The sequence below is a fragment of the Meles meles genome, chromosome 15 (genome assembly GCF_922984935.1).
Source record: "Meles meles chromosome 15, mMelMel3.1 paternal haplotype, whole genome shotgun sequence".
Classification (NCBI taxonomy): domain Eukaryota; kingdom Metazoa; phylum Chordata; class Mammalia; order Carnivora; family Mustelidae; genus Meles; species Meles meles.
This window is the reverse complement of record NC_060080.1, coordinates 26,735,793-26,754,432: the sequence shown is the minus strand read 5'-3', so window position 1 is coordinate 26,754,432 and position 18,640 is coordinate 26,735,793. Positions and strand designations below refer to the sequence as shown.

The following is an 18,640-nucleotide window of genomic DNA, read 5'->3' as shown; positions in this document are numbered from 1 at the left end:
AAATGTATGGATTGTTCTCTTTGATTATTCATGCACTGGGAAATGTGAGGATAGGGCACAGAATGTAACAACAAAATCAATTTCTAAGACCGTATTTTCTCTCGTTAAAGCAGATTAAAAGACAGCCTAGGTGATCAATCATGAAATACTTTTAAAATACTTGATACGAGGGTTCCTGCATGGCTCAGCTGGTCAAGTGTTCAACTCTTGATTTTGGCTCAGGTCATAATCTCAGGGTCGTGAGATCGAGACCCGCATCGGACTCTGCGCTCAGCTTGGATCCTTCTTGTACCCCTCCCTCTGCTCCTCTACTTGCAAACACACTCTCTCCCTCTCAAATAAGTAAAATCTTTTTTTTTTTTTTTCAAATAAATAAAATCTTTTAAAAAATGCAAACATACCCTTTCCCTGTCAAATAAATAAAATGTTTTTAAAAATGCTTGATACTTATAGGATACTTGAAGGAAGAGTACCACAGTGCATATTTAAGACCTGCTGAGAGAGTTGACCTTAAAGTCCTCATCATAAGAAAATTTAATTCTGTAACTAGGTAGGGTCAGAGACTTTCACTTGACTTACTGTGGTCATTTTGTAATATATGCAAATATCAAATTACTGTGTTGTAAACCTGAAACGAATATAACGCTGTAGATGTATTATACCTCAATATAAAACAACAACAACAGAATACATAGTAGGAAGGTGCCTGAGTGGGGCTTCACTTGACGGATGTAAAAGGAGTGAAATAAACTCACTGTTTTATCTTGCACCTAGACCTGTCTCTTAAACTGCAGACCCACGCAACCTGGTTGGTCAGTGCTTGGCCATCTCCCCTTGACGTCCCACAGGTACCTCCAAGTCTTCACAACCAAAACCCATCTTTTGCCCTGTGTTTCTTTTATTCCAGGTCAATATACGGTACCACTATCCACTCAGATGCCCAAGTAAGAAATTGGGAGTCATCCTTTCTAGATTCCTATTCTCCCTCTTTCCCCACATTTGATTTATAATAGTCAATTCAATTCTATCTTCCCAATATCTCTCAACTACACCAGCTTCATTTCATTCTTACTACCACCATTCTGTCCCACATGGGTTACTGCCATAGTTTGCTTCTCTACTTCAAGTCTTGCCCTCTCTAATCCACTATCCAGTCGGTAGCCAGTCTTCTAAAATACAAATACAATCAATCATATGGGTCCTTTAAAAACCCTCCACGGTTTCCAGCATTCTTCCATTAAGTCAAAGATACAAACTTGGAGGGTCCTGAGTGTTATCAACAGAAAGCGTGCCCTCAGTTCTTACTTCAAACCCTTGGGAGGATCAGTGTTTTGGGAAACAAGGCAGTCCTTATCCACTCCACCATCCAACACCCATAGCCTCTCACCCTTCGGCAGAGGGAGATGGTTAAGTCTTTGGTTTTCTGTACTGGAGCTCAAATCTCATCTTACTCTAGGGTTATGGTCTTGTACAAGAGTCAGATTATCCAAATTCTTGTGATGCATACACATAATCAGTTCAAAACAGAAACGTCATGAAAAACACTCTGTCCACAGAAAAATGTGTTCCAAATTCCCCAAACACAATTTACCAATGGGCTTTTGGGACATATTTTGGCATCTGCTATTCAGTGAATTAATTAAACCTCCCACAGTAAGGAAACTGCCAGGGGTTTATGAGGTCAGCACTTTGTGGATATGATTGTTCAAAAGTTTATGCATCCATCCCAGTGCACTATTACCCAATCCAAATTGATCATTGTCATCTACAACACCCCAAGAGACTCTAACAGAGGCCTGTGGAAAACCAGAGTCTATAGGATTTCATGATCTGCTCCTCTCAGAAGCCTATCAGAAGAGGGAGTCACAACAGTGGACATGATTTGTTCCTAGTTCCACACAGTGGACTGGCTGATTCTCCCCCCCCCCTTTTTTTTAAGATTTTATTTACTTATTTGAGAGAGACAGAGAGGGAGAAAGCATGAGCAGGGGGGAGGGGCAGACCAAGGAGAAGCAGACTCCCTGCTGAGCAGCCCAATGTGGGGCCCAATGCCAGGACCCTGGGATCATGACCTGAGCCAAAGGCAGACACTTAACCAACTGAGCCACGCAGACGCCCCAACCCTGGCTGATTCTTACGATCATCTTTTTCTTTTAAAATGTTTCACCTTGGGGCACTTGGGTGGCACGGTCAGTTAAGTATCCAACTTTTGGTTTCGGCTCAGGTCCTAATCTTAGGGTCATGAGATCGAGCCTGTGTCAGGCTCCATGTTCAGCATTGGATGCGCTTAAGACTCCCTCTCCTGCTCCCTTTGCCTCTTTCTTTCTGTCTCAGATAAATAAATAAATTCCAAAAAAAAGTTTCACCTCATCATGTGAATCTTGCAGCCTACAGTTCTTTGTCAAGATTAATATGAAGCTCACTGGTCATTAGTTCCTGAACTCCAGCTTCTTTTTTCTTTGGGGGGAAATGAGGACATTAATCTCTTTCCAGCTCTCTGGCAACTTTCCATTCTCCACAAATTTTACAAAGATGACTTTCAGCTGGCCAGCAAATCCACCTGCAAATTCTCTCATTGTCTTGGGATGTAATTTCTCTGGGTCAGGAACCTTTTTGAAATTTCCCTTCCTACTGTCCTGGGAGAACACGAGATAGCCTGAAGCCCTCCTCTGAGGGTCCAGAGGGTAGTCAGTGGCTGACCTCACACAAATTTCAAAGTCCAAGGTTGTGCTGTCCCCTTCCACTTTACCCATCCACTCCTTGAGGTTGGTCAGACTTGGTTCTAGAACAAAAGTTTACCTGCATTACTTCCTGTGCTTTCAAGGAAATGAATCTCTCAACACTGCACGGCAGTCATTCTTCAGAGGCCACTGAGTCTCATTTAATTCCATAGGGCTCACCACAGACTTCAACGAGTGAGCTCCATTTGATATGCGAAGTAAACCTCTTATTTTGTCACGATGACTACAGGAAAAGATTACTCCCCACCCCCAACATGACATTACTTCAGTGAACCCTCAACTATTCTGTATACATAGTCTTTTATAGTGAAGATGACGGCAGGACATTTTTGACAGAAAAGCAAGCATGGTGAAGTCAGACACTGATGCTGGTTAGGCCAGTGGGATGGAACAACCTGCTCTCACAGTCCAGGAAATCCTCAAGATCTCAGGCGCCCTCTGTCAAGTTTGACCAAGTTCAGATAAGCAGTAGCAGTGGAGCCTACAAAAATATGTTATGCATCGTTCAAAGACTCATCACTGTTCTTCAAAGCTGGAGAAGAGCCAATGCTATGTACATCCCAGATAAAGAGCCAAAGATGATCTCAGAAAATCAATCCATTAATCCTACCACATCGCTGGCTTCCTACCTCCCTTTTCCGAAAGAACATTTTGTCTTTCAGCAAAACTCAGCTGGGGCTATCTACAGTGGAGACCGCCATCTTAGAGTCAAGAATCCCTCCGCCATTCTTACTGCTGCTTACCAGGGATGGTTCCCGCCCATCCCACCCAGATGGATCTTCTCTCTTTCTAGGAACTTTTCTTTCCTCATTATCTTAATCATATTGCTTTGTTCTCTTATTTTCTTATGTGTACAGGAAGAGGTAGTATATGGAACAGAACACTAGTTTTGGAGATAAAAGACCTGGGATCATGTCCTAGCTCTGCCATTTATTATCTATGGCCATAAGCAAGCCCATTCACCTATCTTGGAATCAATCACTGTATCTGTACTATAGGGATGACTGTCCTGATACCAAATAAAATAACGAAGGCAAAGCCCTCTGTAGCAACATAAGAGAAGTGTTTTGGTATTATGGTAGTTGGTCTTTTCTCACACAGGTATGTTTCCTGCTGTCAAAAGTAGTTTTTTGTTTGCTTTTGTGGAGATATAACTGACATATGACAAAGTGATAATTTGGTATGCTTACATATTACAAAGTGATTAACAAAGTTAGCTAATGCCTCTCTTATGTCACATAATTATTTCCTTTTTTTGTGAACATAGTTATCATCTAGCCTCTTGGCAGCTTTGAAGTTTATAATACAGCACTGTTGCCTATAATCACTATAAGATGGCGCTATAACCACTGATCTGTGCAATAGGTCTCCAGGGCTTATCTACCTGCCAGTTGCAGCTTTGTACCCTTAAACAACATTCCCCCAATTCCCCTAACTCTCAGCCCCTGATAACCACCATTCTATTCTGTTTCATTTTGCTTATTTACAACTTCAAGTCTTTTCTGGAATTAAGTACGTAATTAGGTATTCGATAATAATATAATGACTAATTAGAAGACTTGTTTAGCTATAGCGATTTGGGATTAGGTCGGTGTTTGCACATTTAATAATGTCTGCAAAGGCAGATGTTCAGTTCTATTGCCATCTTACACAAAGTAAATAAATGTTGCATGAAAGCTTTCAATTTCAGATAAGTCTATGAATATTCACCTATTCCATAAAGGTTAACAATGCTTCTTAAAATCTGAAAATAAATCCTAGTGTGCAAAGAAATCCTAGAACAGGGAGCTTTCCATGTTGACCATGCATGTTCTGTGCACCTGGTTTTGGTGACGACTCTGGCTAACCAGTCATCAGTGGATCAAATGACACCAAGCTCTTCAGATGCCTAAGACCTATTACATTTAGAAAATGTAAATTGGAGTCACAAAGTCACTATTAACTTAAAGATGGTTTGACAGCGAAGGATTTGTGTGATAAAAATCTCAGAAATTTGTCTTCCCAGGTAACATGGTCTTTCACAGACTCCATTATAAAGCAAGATAAAGTAAACTCAACGAGGGGTAGCTGCCTACATCGACCAGGTGATAGATACTGTGTCTTATGAAGGTGAACCAAGAAAATAAAGTTCAGAGGACGGAGATGGTAGCGTTGCAGAAGGTAAAACCTTTGTTAGGGATGATCGATGGCCCTACAGAAAAGCACTGTGGTTCTCAAGAAACAGATCGCACCCAAACAAACATGCTGGAAGTTGAAAGGTAACTATGAGATTAAGATTACTTAGATTCATAAAAGAAACTCCTATCAGAGAGATTTAAGAACGACAGGAAATGAACTTATTAAATAAAGTCAAAGACGGTTATACGTAGAAACTCGACATAAAATCTACTTAAACGAGTACCAGTTATTACCGCACTTCTTCTATTTCAGGCTTAGGGCGGTAAAAGGGAGGATAAAAGAGTTGGGGGAAGAAGGGTCATAACCTTTATTGGGGTTTCCCTTGTGTCACATGCCTCACTAGGTGCTTTATCTTGCTTATTTAATTCTGACAGTAAATCCCAAGAAGAGAATAGTTTAAAGATATTGAAACCAAGCTTCATAGAGGTCATATATAATCCCAAATTCTGTTCAAATTCAGGGAAATATGATCTTTATATCAGAGTTGCTGAAAGTACCTTTAAATAATTGGAAGATTATTTTTTTTTTTGGAAGATGGCTCCGTAGGGTTTGAGTCGGGCCTGTTCATGAGTGAGAAACCTGCTAATTGAGTACCTGATAGACTGGCTTCCCTCAAGAAAGGCCTGGTTGAAGCAGCCAGTTGGAACCGGCCAAGACCCAGGGTGATGAGATAGTCATTAGGGGCAGGGATCAAGCAGCAGGCAGCAACTCCAGGTTGAATGTGAGGTTCAAGGAATACAATGTTGAATGATGAAAGAGGCTTTCGAGAGAGGACTGAAATCCACAACTTGAAAGAAGAAGCTACGTTAAAAGAGGAGCCAACAAGAGTTGCCAAAAGCATCAAGGGATAGATATTTGAAAGTGGACAATAAACCATTGAGAATAAAGGATCGGCTGCTCTAACCTAAACACTAGGACACAGCATGCTCTCCCAGAAAACACCTGCTACCATCTGATCTGTTTCTGCCCCCAAACAATTTCTGTTCTGATTCATAAATCAGGGAGAAGCATCAATCAGTGAGATCCAGCCCACACGGCATGACTACAAGGAGGCCATTAACGGTTTCACCCAAGTCCACCTTTGAGTCAGTGAAAGAAACACATGCAATTGGCCTCAAATCCCTGCAGAACATACGGGTCCAAATAGCAGTTCTCAATTCGTAATGAACCCATGTAACAGAAAAAAGAAATTCAAATCAACATATGGATTGATGCACTTTAGAAAAAACCATAAACATTATGCCACACAAAAGTAGAGTTACATATAACACCGTACAGCTTTAATTTTACAACTTAAAAATATTCAGTCAATGAGAGTACAGTGGTAGAAAAAGGAGAACACTAAGACTTATGGAACAGAATCCCCTGTGAGGTAGGGATTATCTTCTCTACAGATGACTCACAAAAGCCAAGTGTAAGACTTTTCTTCAAATGGTGAGATTTGGGAAAATTTTAAGTCTTTAAGTTCTCATATATATAAAATTGGGAGGGGGGAGTCTTATCGATGTACCCGAAATTATCTGGACTACAAGGATATTATAAAGCCATAAACTAGTCCCAAATAACCACTGGAGACAAAAACAAATAGAAAGAAACACCATATAAATAACTTATTATTTGACCCCCATAAAATCTCTGACACTCTCTGTCTCCCTTAAGCTGTTCTTTTTTTCCTTTGTGGCACTCAACGTGCATCTGACATACCATATGCTTTGCTTGCCGATTCGTTTATTTGTGAGCACAGTGTGAGCTCTAGAGTACAAGTGTAATGAGGGGAGAACATTTATTTTGTTCTCTCTCAATCCCCCAGGTCTTGAAAAATGCCTGCCTCTGGGTAGGCACTCAGCTGTTAAACAGAATGAATAAATATATAGCCAAGTTGTTGTCCATAACCTCAACTCAGTGATAAGCTTAAGTAATGACTACACCTTCTAAAAGGTATTTTAGAGTACCAGGAGGATAAGGGTGAGAACTAAAATGTATGCAGCATGGCTGGGTATTCACTAGCATGGTCAGAGTTGAGCAGAAAAATCTAATTCATTCATTGGTTCAGTAAGAACAGAAAAGCATGTTGCCCTATCTACTTTTGTCACACCCAACTTTTAACGTGTGAGAGCTCTACTGCCATAAAAAATGAAGACGGATCCATCTTGGTACAATCTGCAAAAGTCCTCCCGAGAATTTTAGAAGAGCTGCAAGTCCAAGATGAACAGCGAGTGGAACTGAAATGATATCATGGAAGAGAAGCTTCATCTGTAGATGACAGAGCCTGAAATTTTACCCGAGGCTGAAGGACAAGGTACACGGTGTATTTTTCATAGGAAATGTGTGATCTTAGCAAGGCAAAAATGAAAACTAGTGCTCGGAACAAGTGGCTAACTGTGTGACTTCGGTCGACTACACAGTGACCTAATATTTCTGCTTATGATCCTACTCATCTGGTTGGCGAAGTGAAGTTACTCTGAGCAGAGTCCCATGTTTCTGTCAGCAAACCGGAGCAAAGTGGTCACGCTTAGACTGATTACATACATCTAGGTATAATAACTCATCTATTTTTTATTGCCCAGTCTAGATAAATGCATTTATCTTGAAGAGCAATTGCTTGCCAATTTGGTCAGTCATATTGCATTAGTAAAGTCATGAATCAGGGCTGTGGATTTCACTATTATGGATCTTAGTTACTTAAGGTAAAATTCAGGCTCTACTCTTGGATTATAATATGCAGCAGGATATGAAAATGAGAACACGAGTGGAATCTTGATAGGCAACTATGAAATTTACGCCAAGCGGGAAATTAAAACCAAATGTACGTTCTGACCAGCACTGATCACATAAACAAAGGCATATCGAATAAGCAATTAATGAACAAAAAATCTCTTCTCGCAAAGATCAACATCTTACAATTCCAATGACAGACACTCTCGGAGATGCGCACAAGCTTCAGGGCAGAGGGCCACCTGAACCACGAACAGAGGCTTAGCGTGTGCAACCTGGTGATGAGTCCAAAGCTTTGAAACTGGGACTGTTTCTGCCAAGCCTACTTAGCCCGCCTGCTCTGCAACATCTAAATGTCCTTCCCAGAGATGTATGAGTAAAGATGAACCTTTTGTTATTTTCTTTATTATCTTCAGTTAGCCAGCATATAGAGTGCATCATTAGTTGTTGTTGTTTTTTTTTTTTTTTTTAATGTAATGTTCAAGATGAACACTTTAAACAGGATTGAGGGGGTCTGGCATAATATGAGGGGGTCTGGCCCCTTATCCTGCAGCAAATCTTCTCTTGTTCTCTGTCCTTCAGCTGCACTCACCTTTCAGCTTCTGGAAAATGACAGCTTTCTCCTTCCCCAAGCCCCCTGAATATGCTCTATCCCCCTCCCCAGTTAAACCTCCATCAGGAATTTTCCTGGAGGCGACTTGTTCTGTGACACATTCTTACAGCATCTCAGAACCTTTCTCCCCAGCACTGTCTCATTTGTGTTTGTGTATTTGTTTCTGAGATGTCTCCGTATCGCTTTTCCTCACTAGACAGTGCCCTGAGGAAGGTTTTTTCTTTTCTTTTTTATTTCCTCAATGTATCCCAGCCCTCAGCACAACTCTGGGTATATTTTAATAAGTTCTTCAGCATTTGTGGATGAAAACAAAGAAGGTATGAATAAATGAGAAGTTGAACTCACATCATCAAGAGTCTGGAACTGAGTGAAAAAGAGCTCAGTTTCTAAGGAAAAGACATAGAGACAGAAGCAGAGAGGAAAACCATTAAGGGGAAAAGCTATTGAGAACCAAAGCAAAGTTGTTGCTTATCTTCCTCACTGCCTGGTGTCGGTATGAAGTATTTATTCAGTATCTAAATGAATAAATTTAAAAGGCGTGGCAATCCATCAAGGTTTCTCTTTCTACTTCTGCTGCATGTTTGTGTCTGTATGTTCCTAATTCTACTAGCCTCTAGTAGCTTGCTTCTTCTTTTGCCTTTTCTCTCTTTTTTTGGTCTTTTGTTCTCCACCACTCTCTACCCTGTGGTGATTATTATTTTATTTGATCTTGGTTATTCATCACATCAAGGACAATTTGCTTCCACCAGAATTATTTCTTCCAGATAAAAATCTCATATTCCTTGTGCCAACTTGCTTTCTTATATTTTCCCCTGGTTCAAACTTACTTAGAACACTGCTTAGAAATTTTCTCAGAAGGACATAAGGTTGTTAAATTCCATGTTTTTGTTTTTGTTTTTTTTTTTTAAATTTTGAACGTGGACTCCCTTGGCATTATACCACTGTCAGAAAAGGCACTAGACAGAAGAAATGAGACCATGATAAGAACACTCTAGTACCTACCAAGACACTGCCCACTCCAGCCTCGGAACCCTTCTGTGCAGGGAACACACTGGTAAGATCCAGGAGAGTTCACACACTGCTCATCTGGACAAGTGCTCGCGGTCAAGCATTCGTCAATATCTAGAAAACCGAAAAACCAGGTCACAAACATTTTGTCAGACAACTGAAGCAAAAACATACTTTGCTGATGAAGTGGAGGGTGGGGTGGGGGAGGTGTGCTCCATCTACATTTTGATGGAGAAAATGTAAGTAGGTAAGTCGAACACTGTCTACACTTAAACACCACAGGGATAAAGCATGGCCAGGTGTACTTCGATTAAAATATTTACACATATTCAAAAGAAGAACTTGGCCCCAAATGCCCAACTGGCAGGGTCAGACTTCTCACCCTGGGAGCTGGCGGCTCCTGGAACATCAAACCTTTGAGGCAAGAGTGCAGCTTGCCAGATAGAAATGAGAATGACGAAGCCACAAATCCCCCTGGCCAGAGGCTCTCTCTGCAGACAGCGGATGCTCTAGGGAAATCCTTGCTCTGGCTTCATGGGCCCAAGGATACCCTGGGTTTGAATATTTTAAAACCTTTCATAGGACAGGAATTCCTTGGAGGTGGAAAAAACACATTAGGAGAGAATGAACTCATCAAGTATTTCCAAGAGTTTCCAGAAAACATGGTGATATGATCACAGGGTAATATTTCCTCATAAAAATACACCTTATTTTTCACATTCACAGCTAACTGAAGTTATTCATCATCGTTCTTTTCAATGTGTGTTGGAAAAAACCACCTTCACTCTGGCTGGAGCTGTGGCAGACAGGGCTACTCCAGTGACTTCAGGCATTCTGAAGAATGGCAGAACAACAGAATGGGGGGAAGAAGGAGACAGGAAATGGTTCAAGAGTTTAACATGACGGGTGGTACCATGGGTACCAGCCCTGCTGGAAATAATCATTTTTCTAGAGTTGGATACTGAATTCATGTGACTGGATTGAATGTCTAAGTGTTCTCATTTAAAATGTATATAAGACCCCTGATCACACTTAAAATAGAGACAGAATTTTCAGGATGGAAGCTGAAAAGTAAAAGAAATATATAATGGCTACAGCCATTCATTCTGGTAAATTTTCAAAAATTATCTCCCCCTTATCACTAGACGGGTGTGAAAAGATGCTTAAAGTAAAAAAGAGGCTCAGAGTAAAAAAGCTGAGGGTGATATTAATAGAATAGCACAGGTCAGTGTGGTAATTTTTTTTTCCTATCAGCGAAAAATCCTTGCCAATAGACAATGACACACAGTGGGTTTTTTTGGTTTTTTTTTAAGGTCAGATGTTCTGGGACTTCTTGTTCTACAAAAAGATGATGCTTGCCAGGTTCATTTTCCAAACAGCATTACATTCTTCTCTGGAAGGAATTTTTTTTTAATAGAACTACAACTGCTAAGTCAGAGAAGGTCATTGAAAAAGCCTGGTCCAATAAATAAGGTGCAATGCTAAGCAATACAAGACAACATCCTTGAACTTCCCACTACCCTCCCCTCTGCTTGCTTGTACCCTCATCCGCAGATGAGGGACTACCTGCCCGGGAATACCTTACCGAGCAAAGTAAGGACGCATGAGATAATGTCTGTGAACTACAATAGATTCCTTGGAGGCTGGCGCTGTTTGAAAGCAGCTTTGTTAGTGGCAGCTGAGAAAATCTTTGGTGAGCCAGAAACCTGGGGACCTTTGGTTCCGGTCCATGACGAAATTAGAAAACAGCCATGTTTTTTTGGCTCCTTCTTCTTTTCAAGCCATTTCATGGGGATAGAATTATAATATTATTTATTCAGGGAACCCTGGTAGTATTTCTGTTCATTTCCACACATTGAACCCTGGTAGTATTTCTGTTAATTTCCACACGTTGAATGGTCCCGACTAGTCCCCTGACTGCTTCCCATTTGCTTACAGAGCTTTCATATTTCTTTCCTACTCCTTCCCAGTTTCCATCCCTACACCACAGTTACTAGTTAAACGTCCTCTCTTCCCCCTGAAACTGTAGGAAGAACTTCAGAATCAGCATTTGACCTCTCTGGGGAGTGTTGCTTTGCACATCCATGCTTGTCAGGTAAACCCACGCGATTAAAAAAAAAACAAACAACAAATCCACTCCCACTGATACAGATGTACTGAGAAGGTCTCTGCAAAAACACATCATCAGGAAGAGGGGGAGGTTTCCAGAGACTAAGAGTTCTTGAGAACCAGCAAGGCGAGAGGCACCACACAAGATAGGACAGCGTGCATTTATTCTCGCGACAGCCCGGAAAGTTAACTTTGCGGCTCCCATTTCACAGGTTTCAAAGGGGCTAAGTCACTGGCTCTATGCCAGACAGTTCCTAAGCGTGGGAGCCAGGAGCCAAGGCCACAGTCCTGCCCTTTTGGGCATGCTGCCTCTCAGGGGCACAGGGAGGGTCCCTTGTAAGAGGAGAGTGGGGACACTTTACCCCTTGCTGTCCCACAGCCCTCGCCTGCCAGGGGAGACCTTATAGCTCCATTCTGATCCGAGCTGGTCAAAGATTCAGTAATGAAAAATGCTCCCACTTCCCTCCAGATCAGAATACAAGGGGCTGAACAAGAGGCCAGGCGGATAGGCAGGTGCAGGCTGCCAAAAAACATCTAATTAGCTTTCCCTCCGAGCGCGGGTCATTAGATCATGAAGAAAACCAACCCAGAGGAGCCAGGGACAGCTGAGCGCAGCCTGCCTCGGCATGGCTGTCCCTGCCCTGGCCTGGAAGCCCAGCCACGTTAGAAAAGAGGCTGCTCCTCGGGCAGGCAGGCAAAGAGCCCCATGGAACCAGCACCATCCACAGCAGCCTGGCCCTTCAGACATGTGCTCAGGGACGCCCCCGCTCTTCTGCTGGCAGGCACCCACACAGCACCGAAGAGGCAGCGCAATATATTTCTTCATGGAAATAATTCTTGCAAAAAGAACCTTTGCAACTGAGACACAAACATGAGCAGAAAAATTAAGTGGTTAATCATTCTGGCCATGCTCTAAAAGCTTTTCAGAACTTTTTTTAAAAAATTTTTTAAAACATAACACTAGCAACCTCATTGCTGTGGTCAATAATAAGGCAATTTTATCTCGCGTGCTGGAATGTGACCTGCAGTTAGTCAGACGGTGCTTCTGTGGAGGGTTGGTGAGCTAGTCCCAGAATACATGAAAGGAATGTAACGAGGCAAAAGGGTTGGAAACTAACCATCAACAGTGGATAAGCCTGTACCACGCTCCCAGAGAAAGACCCCGAAGCTGGAATTAAGTCTGGGTGTATGCTAAGATACTCTGCAATTAATTGTTCCAAAGTGATTTACTCTAAATGCCAGGGAAGGCAGGTGCTGAAGTAAATAACAAGGAGAACGGGAAGATGGACGGTAATCCGGACCAAGCCACTGAGGAGAGGCAAAGAGGCTGTGAGTCCAGAAGGCAGGAGGAGTGTGGATGAGTTTGTGTTGCACACACAAGGGCAGAGGAAGGTAAGTCCCGGGCTGGGTGCCTGGCAGCCTCCGTTGTGGATGCAGCCCAGCATTTCAAGCTCACGTGCACGCTGCACGTAGACGTGGCGCAGACTCACCCTCGCAACGGCCTCCCCGGGTCATGCGGTACCCGCTGTCACAGTATTCGCACCGGAAGGCCCCTGCGGTATTGACGCAGTGCCCTTCCCCGCACACATCTGGCCTCAGGCACTCGTCAACATCTACATGAAGCAGAAAACATCATCAAGTTTTATTTCTCAGAAAAGAATTTCAAACCTCTCCCATCTCCCAGGTTGAAGCCAAGAATAAAATAACCTATTCCTACCACCATCTCTTCGATGGGCTTGACATGTTTCAAAAATTGAGTGGTTCTGATTTATGGGGGGCCCAAAACATTTACCACCTAGGGCTCTGAACACATTGGACACCCTTCATTCAAAAGTGATGGAGAAAAGATTCCATTTTTATATTCTCCAGTACCTAGCAGATGACTATGTCATAAAAGGTGTTCAGTAATAAATTCTGGGTTGCCTGAATAAGCAATAAGATTGATGGGATCTTAAGGGAGCTAATAACCCAGGTCTGGGAATTTATGCATCAGGAAGAACACTGCTATTACCTATGCAGTTAGTACCCTCCTCACTGGCCATAAATCCTGCTGGGCAAATACACAAGAAACTTCCCTCGGTGTTTTCACAGCGTCCCTGGGAGCAGAGCTGTTGGGCCTGAGTGCATTCATCAATATCTGTTAACAAAAAGATAAAAGGATTAGTGCAGTGTAGCATGAAATTCGGTCTCCCTGTCCATAAAATACCAGCGTACTATGCCCTGCGCACCAAATCTTCCTAACTGAGGAGAACAGTAAAAGGAGACGTGATTGTAGTCCTCAGATACTTGAAGGATGGTTACTAGGAACAGAGAATATGCTTATGGTGTATTGTTTCCAGAGCCAAACCTACAAGCATGACACTGGTATTTCTGAGAAACAGATTTGGGTCAACACAGAAGGACCCGCCAGACTCATGAAGTCATCTAAGTGCTGAAATTTGCTGTGTGACGCCCCGGTCAGCTCAGCAGAGGTGGCCAGAAATATACTGAAAGGGATTCTTCTGTTGCACATGTGGGTGAAGCTAGACCAGATCATAACTGCCCCTCTCAACTTCATATTCCAGCGTTCTAAACAGAATACATAGGATGTATGTACGCAAAGTCAAGAGAAAAAGCTGTGGGAGAGAGCAGGTGGATTCTGCCCCTGACCTAACCCACATGTACATGTAACACCAAATAGCACAAGTCACACAGCCCGCAGAATGGCAGTTAGCACACTAAAGCCACGTTAATTGGGTCTACGCCTTTGCTGCTTTCCATTAATTGGGTCTACGCCTTTGCTACTTTACAACTCTTAGTGCTGAATTTCCCTTTTCTAAAAAAGAGAGAAATTAAATTTAGTGTTAACATGATGCGCTCAAATGATTTCCGTGACGCTATTATACCCCGGAGATACATTTTTTCCCCAAAGAACGGTGTAGAAGACCCTGTGTTTTGTAGATTCATTAACAGCTTTGTGTCAGCTCATTTTCAGTTTAGAGATTGCTTTTAGAAATCAGATTTTATGCACTTACATGAATGTAAGTCTTTATTGTATTAATTTTATTTTGCTAAATACATGTTTGTACGTAGCTATTTCTACCATTTTATTGTTCTATATTTTCTTATATTATTCTACTATACCTAGAAACCTCTGGAAATTTTTTCACCTTTATCTTTTTAAAAAAATTTTTTTCCACCTTTATCTAATTATATTACATTTGGCCAGGTAGGTAGGTAGGTACATTGAACCAGGAGACAAGAGCATCCCAGAAGATTGATAAACCTCTTTTTGGGTTCTCTTAGTTTGGGGATAAAAATTTAAAAAGATTAAACACAGTAACATTTCCCATGATAATTACATAAAACATGCTCTTAATGTGTAAATATTTGGTATTTAACAATTTCAACTATCAAAAGCGTCTCTTACCAACACATTTCCTTTGTTGCTCACTGAACCTGTAGCCCTCATAGCAAATACAGGTATATCTCACGGGTAGGTTAATGCAGTGTCCTGCTCCACAGATATCGGGGTTCACAGTACATTCATTGATTTCTTAAAAATAGAGAAAAAAACAGACATCAACAAGGAGTTCACCGCTTTCAAACCATCCCTGTGAATTTTCTGCTTAGCTTAATGTCAGGTATGCAGTTAGAAGACAAAGGTCACCTCTAATTTATCCAGAGAAAATAAAAACCTTACTTCAAAAAGATATATGCACCTTATGTTTACTGCAGCATTATCTACAATAGCCAAGATATGGAAGTGACCCAACTGTCTAACAAAGGATGAATGAGTAAAGAAGATGTGGTATCTATAGACAGTGGCCGGTAACTCAGCCATAAAGGAGAATGAGATCTCTCCATGTGTGACCACATGAGTGGACCTGGAGAGTATTCTGCTAAGAAAAGTAAGTCAGAGAAAGACAAATACCAATGATTTCACTTACATATGGAATCTAAAAAAAAAAAAACAACAACAAAACAAAACAAATGAGCAAACAAACAAAAACAGCAGGAATAGACCTATAAATACAGAGAACAAACGATAGTTGCCAAAGGAGAGGCAGGTGGGGGTTTGGGCAAGGTGGGTGAAGGGGAGTGGGAGATACAGGCTTCCAGTTATGGAAAGATGAAGTCACCAGGATGAAAGGCACAGCACAGGGACTCTAATCAATGGTAGTGCAATAGCATCGTGTGGTGACAGATGGTGGCTGTGCGTGAGTGAGCATGGCACAGCAAACAGACTTGTTGAATGACTAGGTTATATGCCTGTATCTAATGCAACACTGTATCCACTTTACGTCAATGTGAAAAAAAAAAAAAAAGATAGTGACCACTAAAATCAAGTATAAATTCATTTGCTTACTTTGTAATTACTCAGTTAGTTGCACCCCAAATCATCAATAACTCCTAATGAAACTACCTCTAAAATGAACGGGAGTGGGGAGTAACTCAGAAAAAGGGCACTTTGGAAGTTGCAAGATAATCAGTTCTTTCTAACTTCTAAGAGGGCCCACAATGAGTTTCTATCCACTCCAGTTCATCTGACAGGATATGGACTCGGAACCTTCAGGTGACTTCTCCTGATAAGAAATATGTGGTAATGTTTTATTCATTAGCAGGTCAAATTCAATTTCCAACAACTGTGTCTAACCTCCTCCAAAATTTCTCTTTAATTCTCAAGAAAGGTTTACCATTTCTCATCAAAGCCAAATTTCTGGGTGTAATTCACTCTTAATTTGTTAATTTCAGCAAGAGCATATTTGTACTGAGGTAAAGCAGAATCTTCTTCCCAATCTTTTTTGCTAAATCCTTTGTGATCCTAATGGTTTCTGCTGTAAACTTGCTTCTTCTGTAAGGTCTGAGCAGACTGGCCCTGAGCCCTCACTTCATTCGGGGAACACACTATGGTAGAGGCAGGAATCTATGCTCAGCGAAGGCCATCAAAAATGAACTTCATTACCCAAAGGATATAAGATGGCCTTAAATTACCTGAGGACTCAAAAGTGGCCTCCTAAGAGGAACTACTCTCCTTAGATAGTCTGTTTTCGATGACTTTGTAAGATGTTCTAATGGCATCGTGCTGGTGGGACAGGTCAGCTGGTAGAAGCCCAGGTTTACAGACAGTGCAAACACAAATCCTGCCGCCCTTTCTTTGCTCTTTAACACAGGGGCCAGCTACTCAAACACTCTATGTCTCACTTTTTATGGGTTAGATAAATGGGAATAATCAGAGCACGAACTTGAGTGTCAGGTTCAAAAACAACTAATGCACACAACCCAATGTCCAGCACACTACACATGCTCAATGCAAGCTAGTCATTAAAGACCTAGATTGAGACCCGAAACCATAACAACCCTAGAAGGAAGCACAAGAAGTAATTTCTCTGACATCGAATATAGTAACACTTTTCTAGATATGTTCCTTGAGGCAAGGAAATCAAAAGCAAAAATAAACTACTGGGACTTTATCAAAACAAAAGGCTTCTACACAGTAAAGGAAACAATCAACAAAACTAGAAGACAACCTACTGAATGGGAGAAAATATCTGAAAATGATATACCTCTGTAAGGTGTTTGTATTCAAAAATATATAAAGTGCTTGAAGTGCTTGTATACCTCAACACCAAAAAAAAAAAAAAACAAAAAAAAAACACCCAAATAATCCACTTAAAAAATGGGCAGAAGACATGAAAAGACATTGCTCCAAAGACCTACAGATGGCCAAAAGACACATGAAAAGATGTTTAACATCATTTATCATCAGGGAAATGCAAATCAAAACCAAAGGGAGACATCACCTCACACCTGTAAGGGTGACTAAAGTCAACAACACAAGAGACAAGTGTTGGTGAGGATCTGGAGAAAAAGGAACCCTCATGTACTGTTGGTGGGAATGCAAACTTGTGCAGCCACTGGGGAAAGCAGTATGGAGGTTCCTCAAAAAATTAAAAACAGAACCACCATATGATCTAGTTATTCCACTACTGGGCATACCAAAAGAAACTGTAAACACTAATTCAAAGGTATACATAGGGGCGCCTGGGTGGCTCAGTGGGTTAAAGCCTCTGCCTTCGGCTCAGGTCATGATCCCAGGGTCCTGGGATCGAGCCCCACATCAGGCTCTCTGCTCAGCAGGGAGCCTGCTTCCTCCTCTCTCTCTGCCTGCCTCTCTGCCTAGTTGTGATCTCTGTCTGTCAAATAAATATTAAAAAAAAAAAAAAAGGTATACATACACCAAGATGTTTACTGCAGCATTATCTACAATAGCCAAACTACAGAGACAGCCCAAGCATCCACTGACAGAAGAATGGACAGCAAAGATGTGCTGTATATATATACAATGGAGAATGGTGAAGAGAAGATGTGGTGTAGATATATACAATGGGATATCACTCAGCCATAAAAGGAATGAAATGTTGTCATTTGCAGCAACGTGAATGGATTTCCAGAGAGCGTAACGCTAAGTGAAATAAGTCAATCAGAGAAACACAAGGACCATGTGATTTCACTCATAGGCAGAATGAAGGAAACAAAACAAATGAACAAAGGGAAAAAATAGACAAACCAAGAAACAGCCTCAACTACAGAAAACAAACTGATGGTTACCAGAGGGGAGTTGAGTAGGGGGATGGCTGAAATAGGTGAAGAGGATGAAAAATACCTTATGATCAGCACTGAGTAATACACAGAATTGCTGAATCACTATTTTGTATACCTGGAACTAATATAATAATGTATGTTAAGTATACTGGAATTTAAAAATTAAGAAATTAAAAAAATAAAAATTTAAAAAAGGAAATAAGGGAGGAAAGTTCCTTTAAGTAATCCATATACTTATTTTTTTTTTATTTTACTGATTTAACAGTGAATTATAAACCAATAACTTTTTATGTGTAAGAAAGCCCAGCTAGCCATTATTATCATCATTGTAGATGTTGTTCCTTTTGCGGTCATTTAAGAATATGTAACAAAGAGGGGCGCCTGGGTGGCTCAGTGGATTAAGCCGCTGCCTTCGGCTCAGGTCATGATCTCAGGGTCCTGGGATCGAGCCCCGCATCGGGCTCTCTGCTCCGTGGGGAGCCTGCTTCCTCCTCTCTCTCTGCCTGCCTCTCTGCCTACTTGTGATCTCTCTCTCTGTCAAATAAATAAATAAAATCTTAAAAAAAAAAAAAGAGTATGTAACAAAGAAACTGCACATTTATAACAATGTTACCTTGGACTATGATCCCACTGCCTTCACCAAGTAAACAATGCTTACAAGGCATGCTGCTACGGGACAGTCTGAGTGCCC

The 18,640-nt window shown here is 41.4% G+C and overlaps 1 protein-coding gene across 6 annotated transcripts in view; it reads right to left on the bottom strand.

Annotated features, from left to right (window-relative positions):
• The window catches only part of LTBP1 (latent transforming growth factor beta binding protein 1), a 402,027-nt gene that overhangs the window by 97,843 nt on the left and 285,544 nt on the right, over window positions 1-18,640 (bottom strand). For all 6 annotated transcript variants that reach the window (XM_045979278.1, XM_045979276.1, XM_045979280.1 and 3 more), the window contains 4 exons: window positions 14,774-14,899; window positions 13,376-13,501; window positions 12,855-12,977; window positions 9,250-9,369 (listed from right to left, as the gene is read on the bottom strand). In XM_045979278.1, the coding sequence (XP_045835234.1) occupies window positions 9,250-9,369; window positions 12,855-12,977; window positions 13,376-13,501; window positions 14,774-14,899 (495 nt within the window). The remainder of the gene's footprint in view (window positions 1-9,249; window positions 9,370-12,854; window positions 12,978-13,375; window positions 13,502-14,773; window positions 14,900-18,640) is intronic.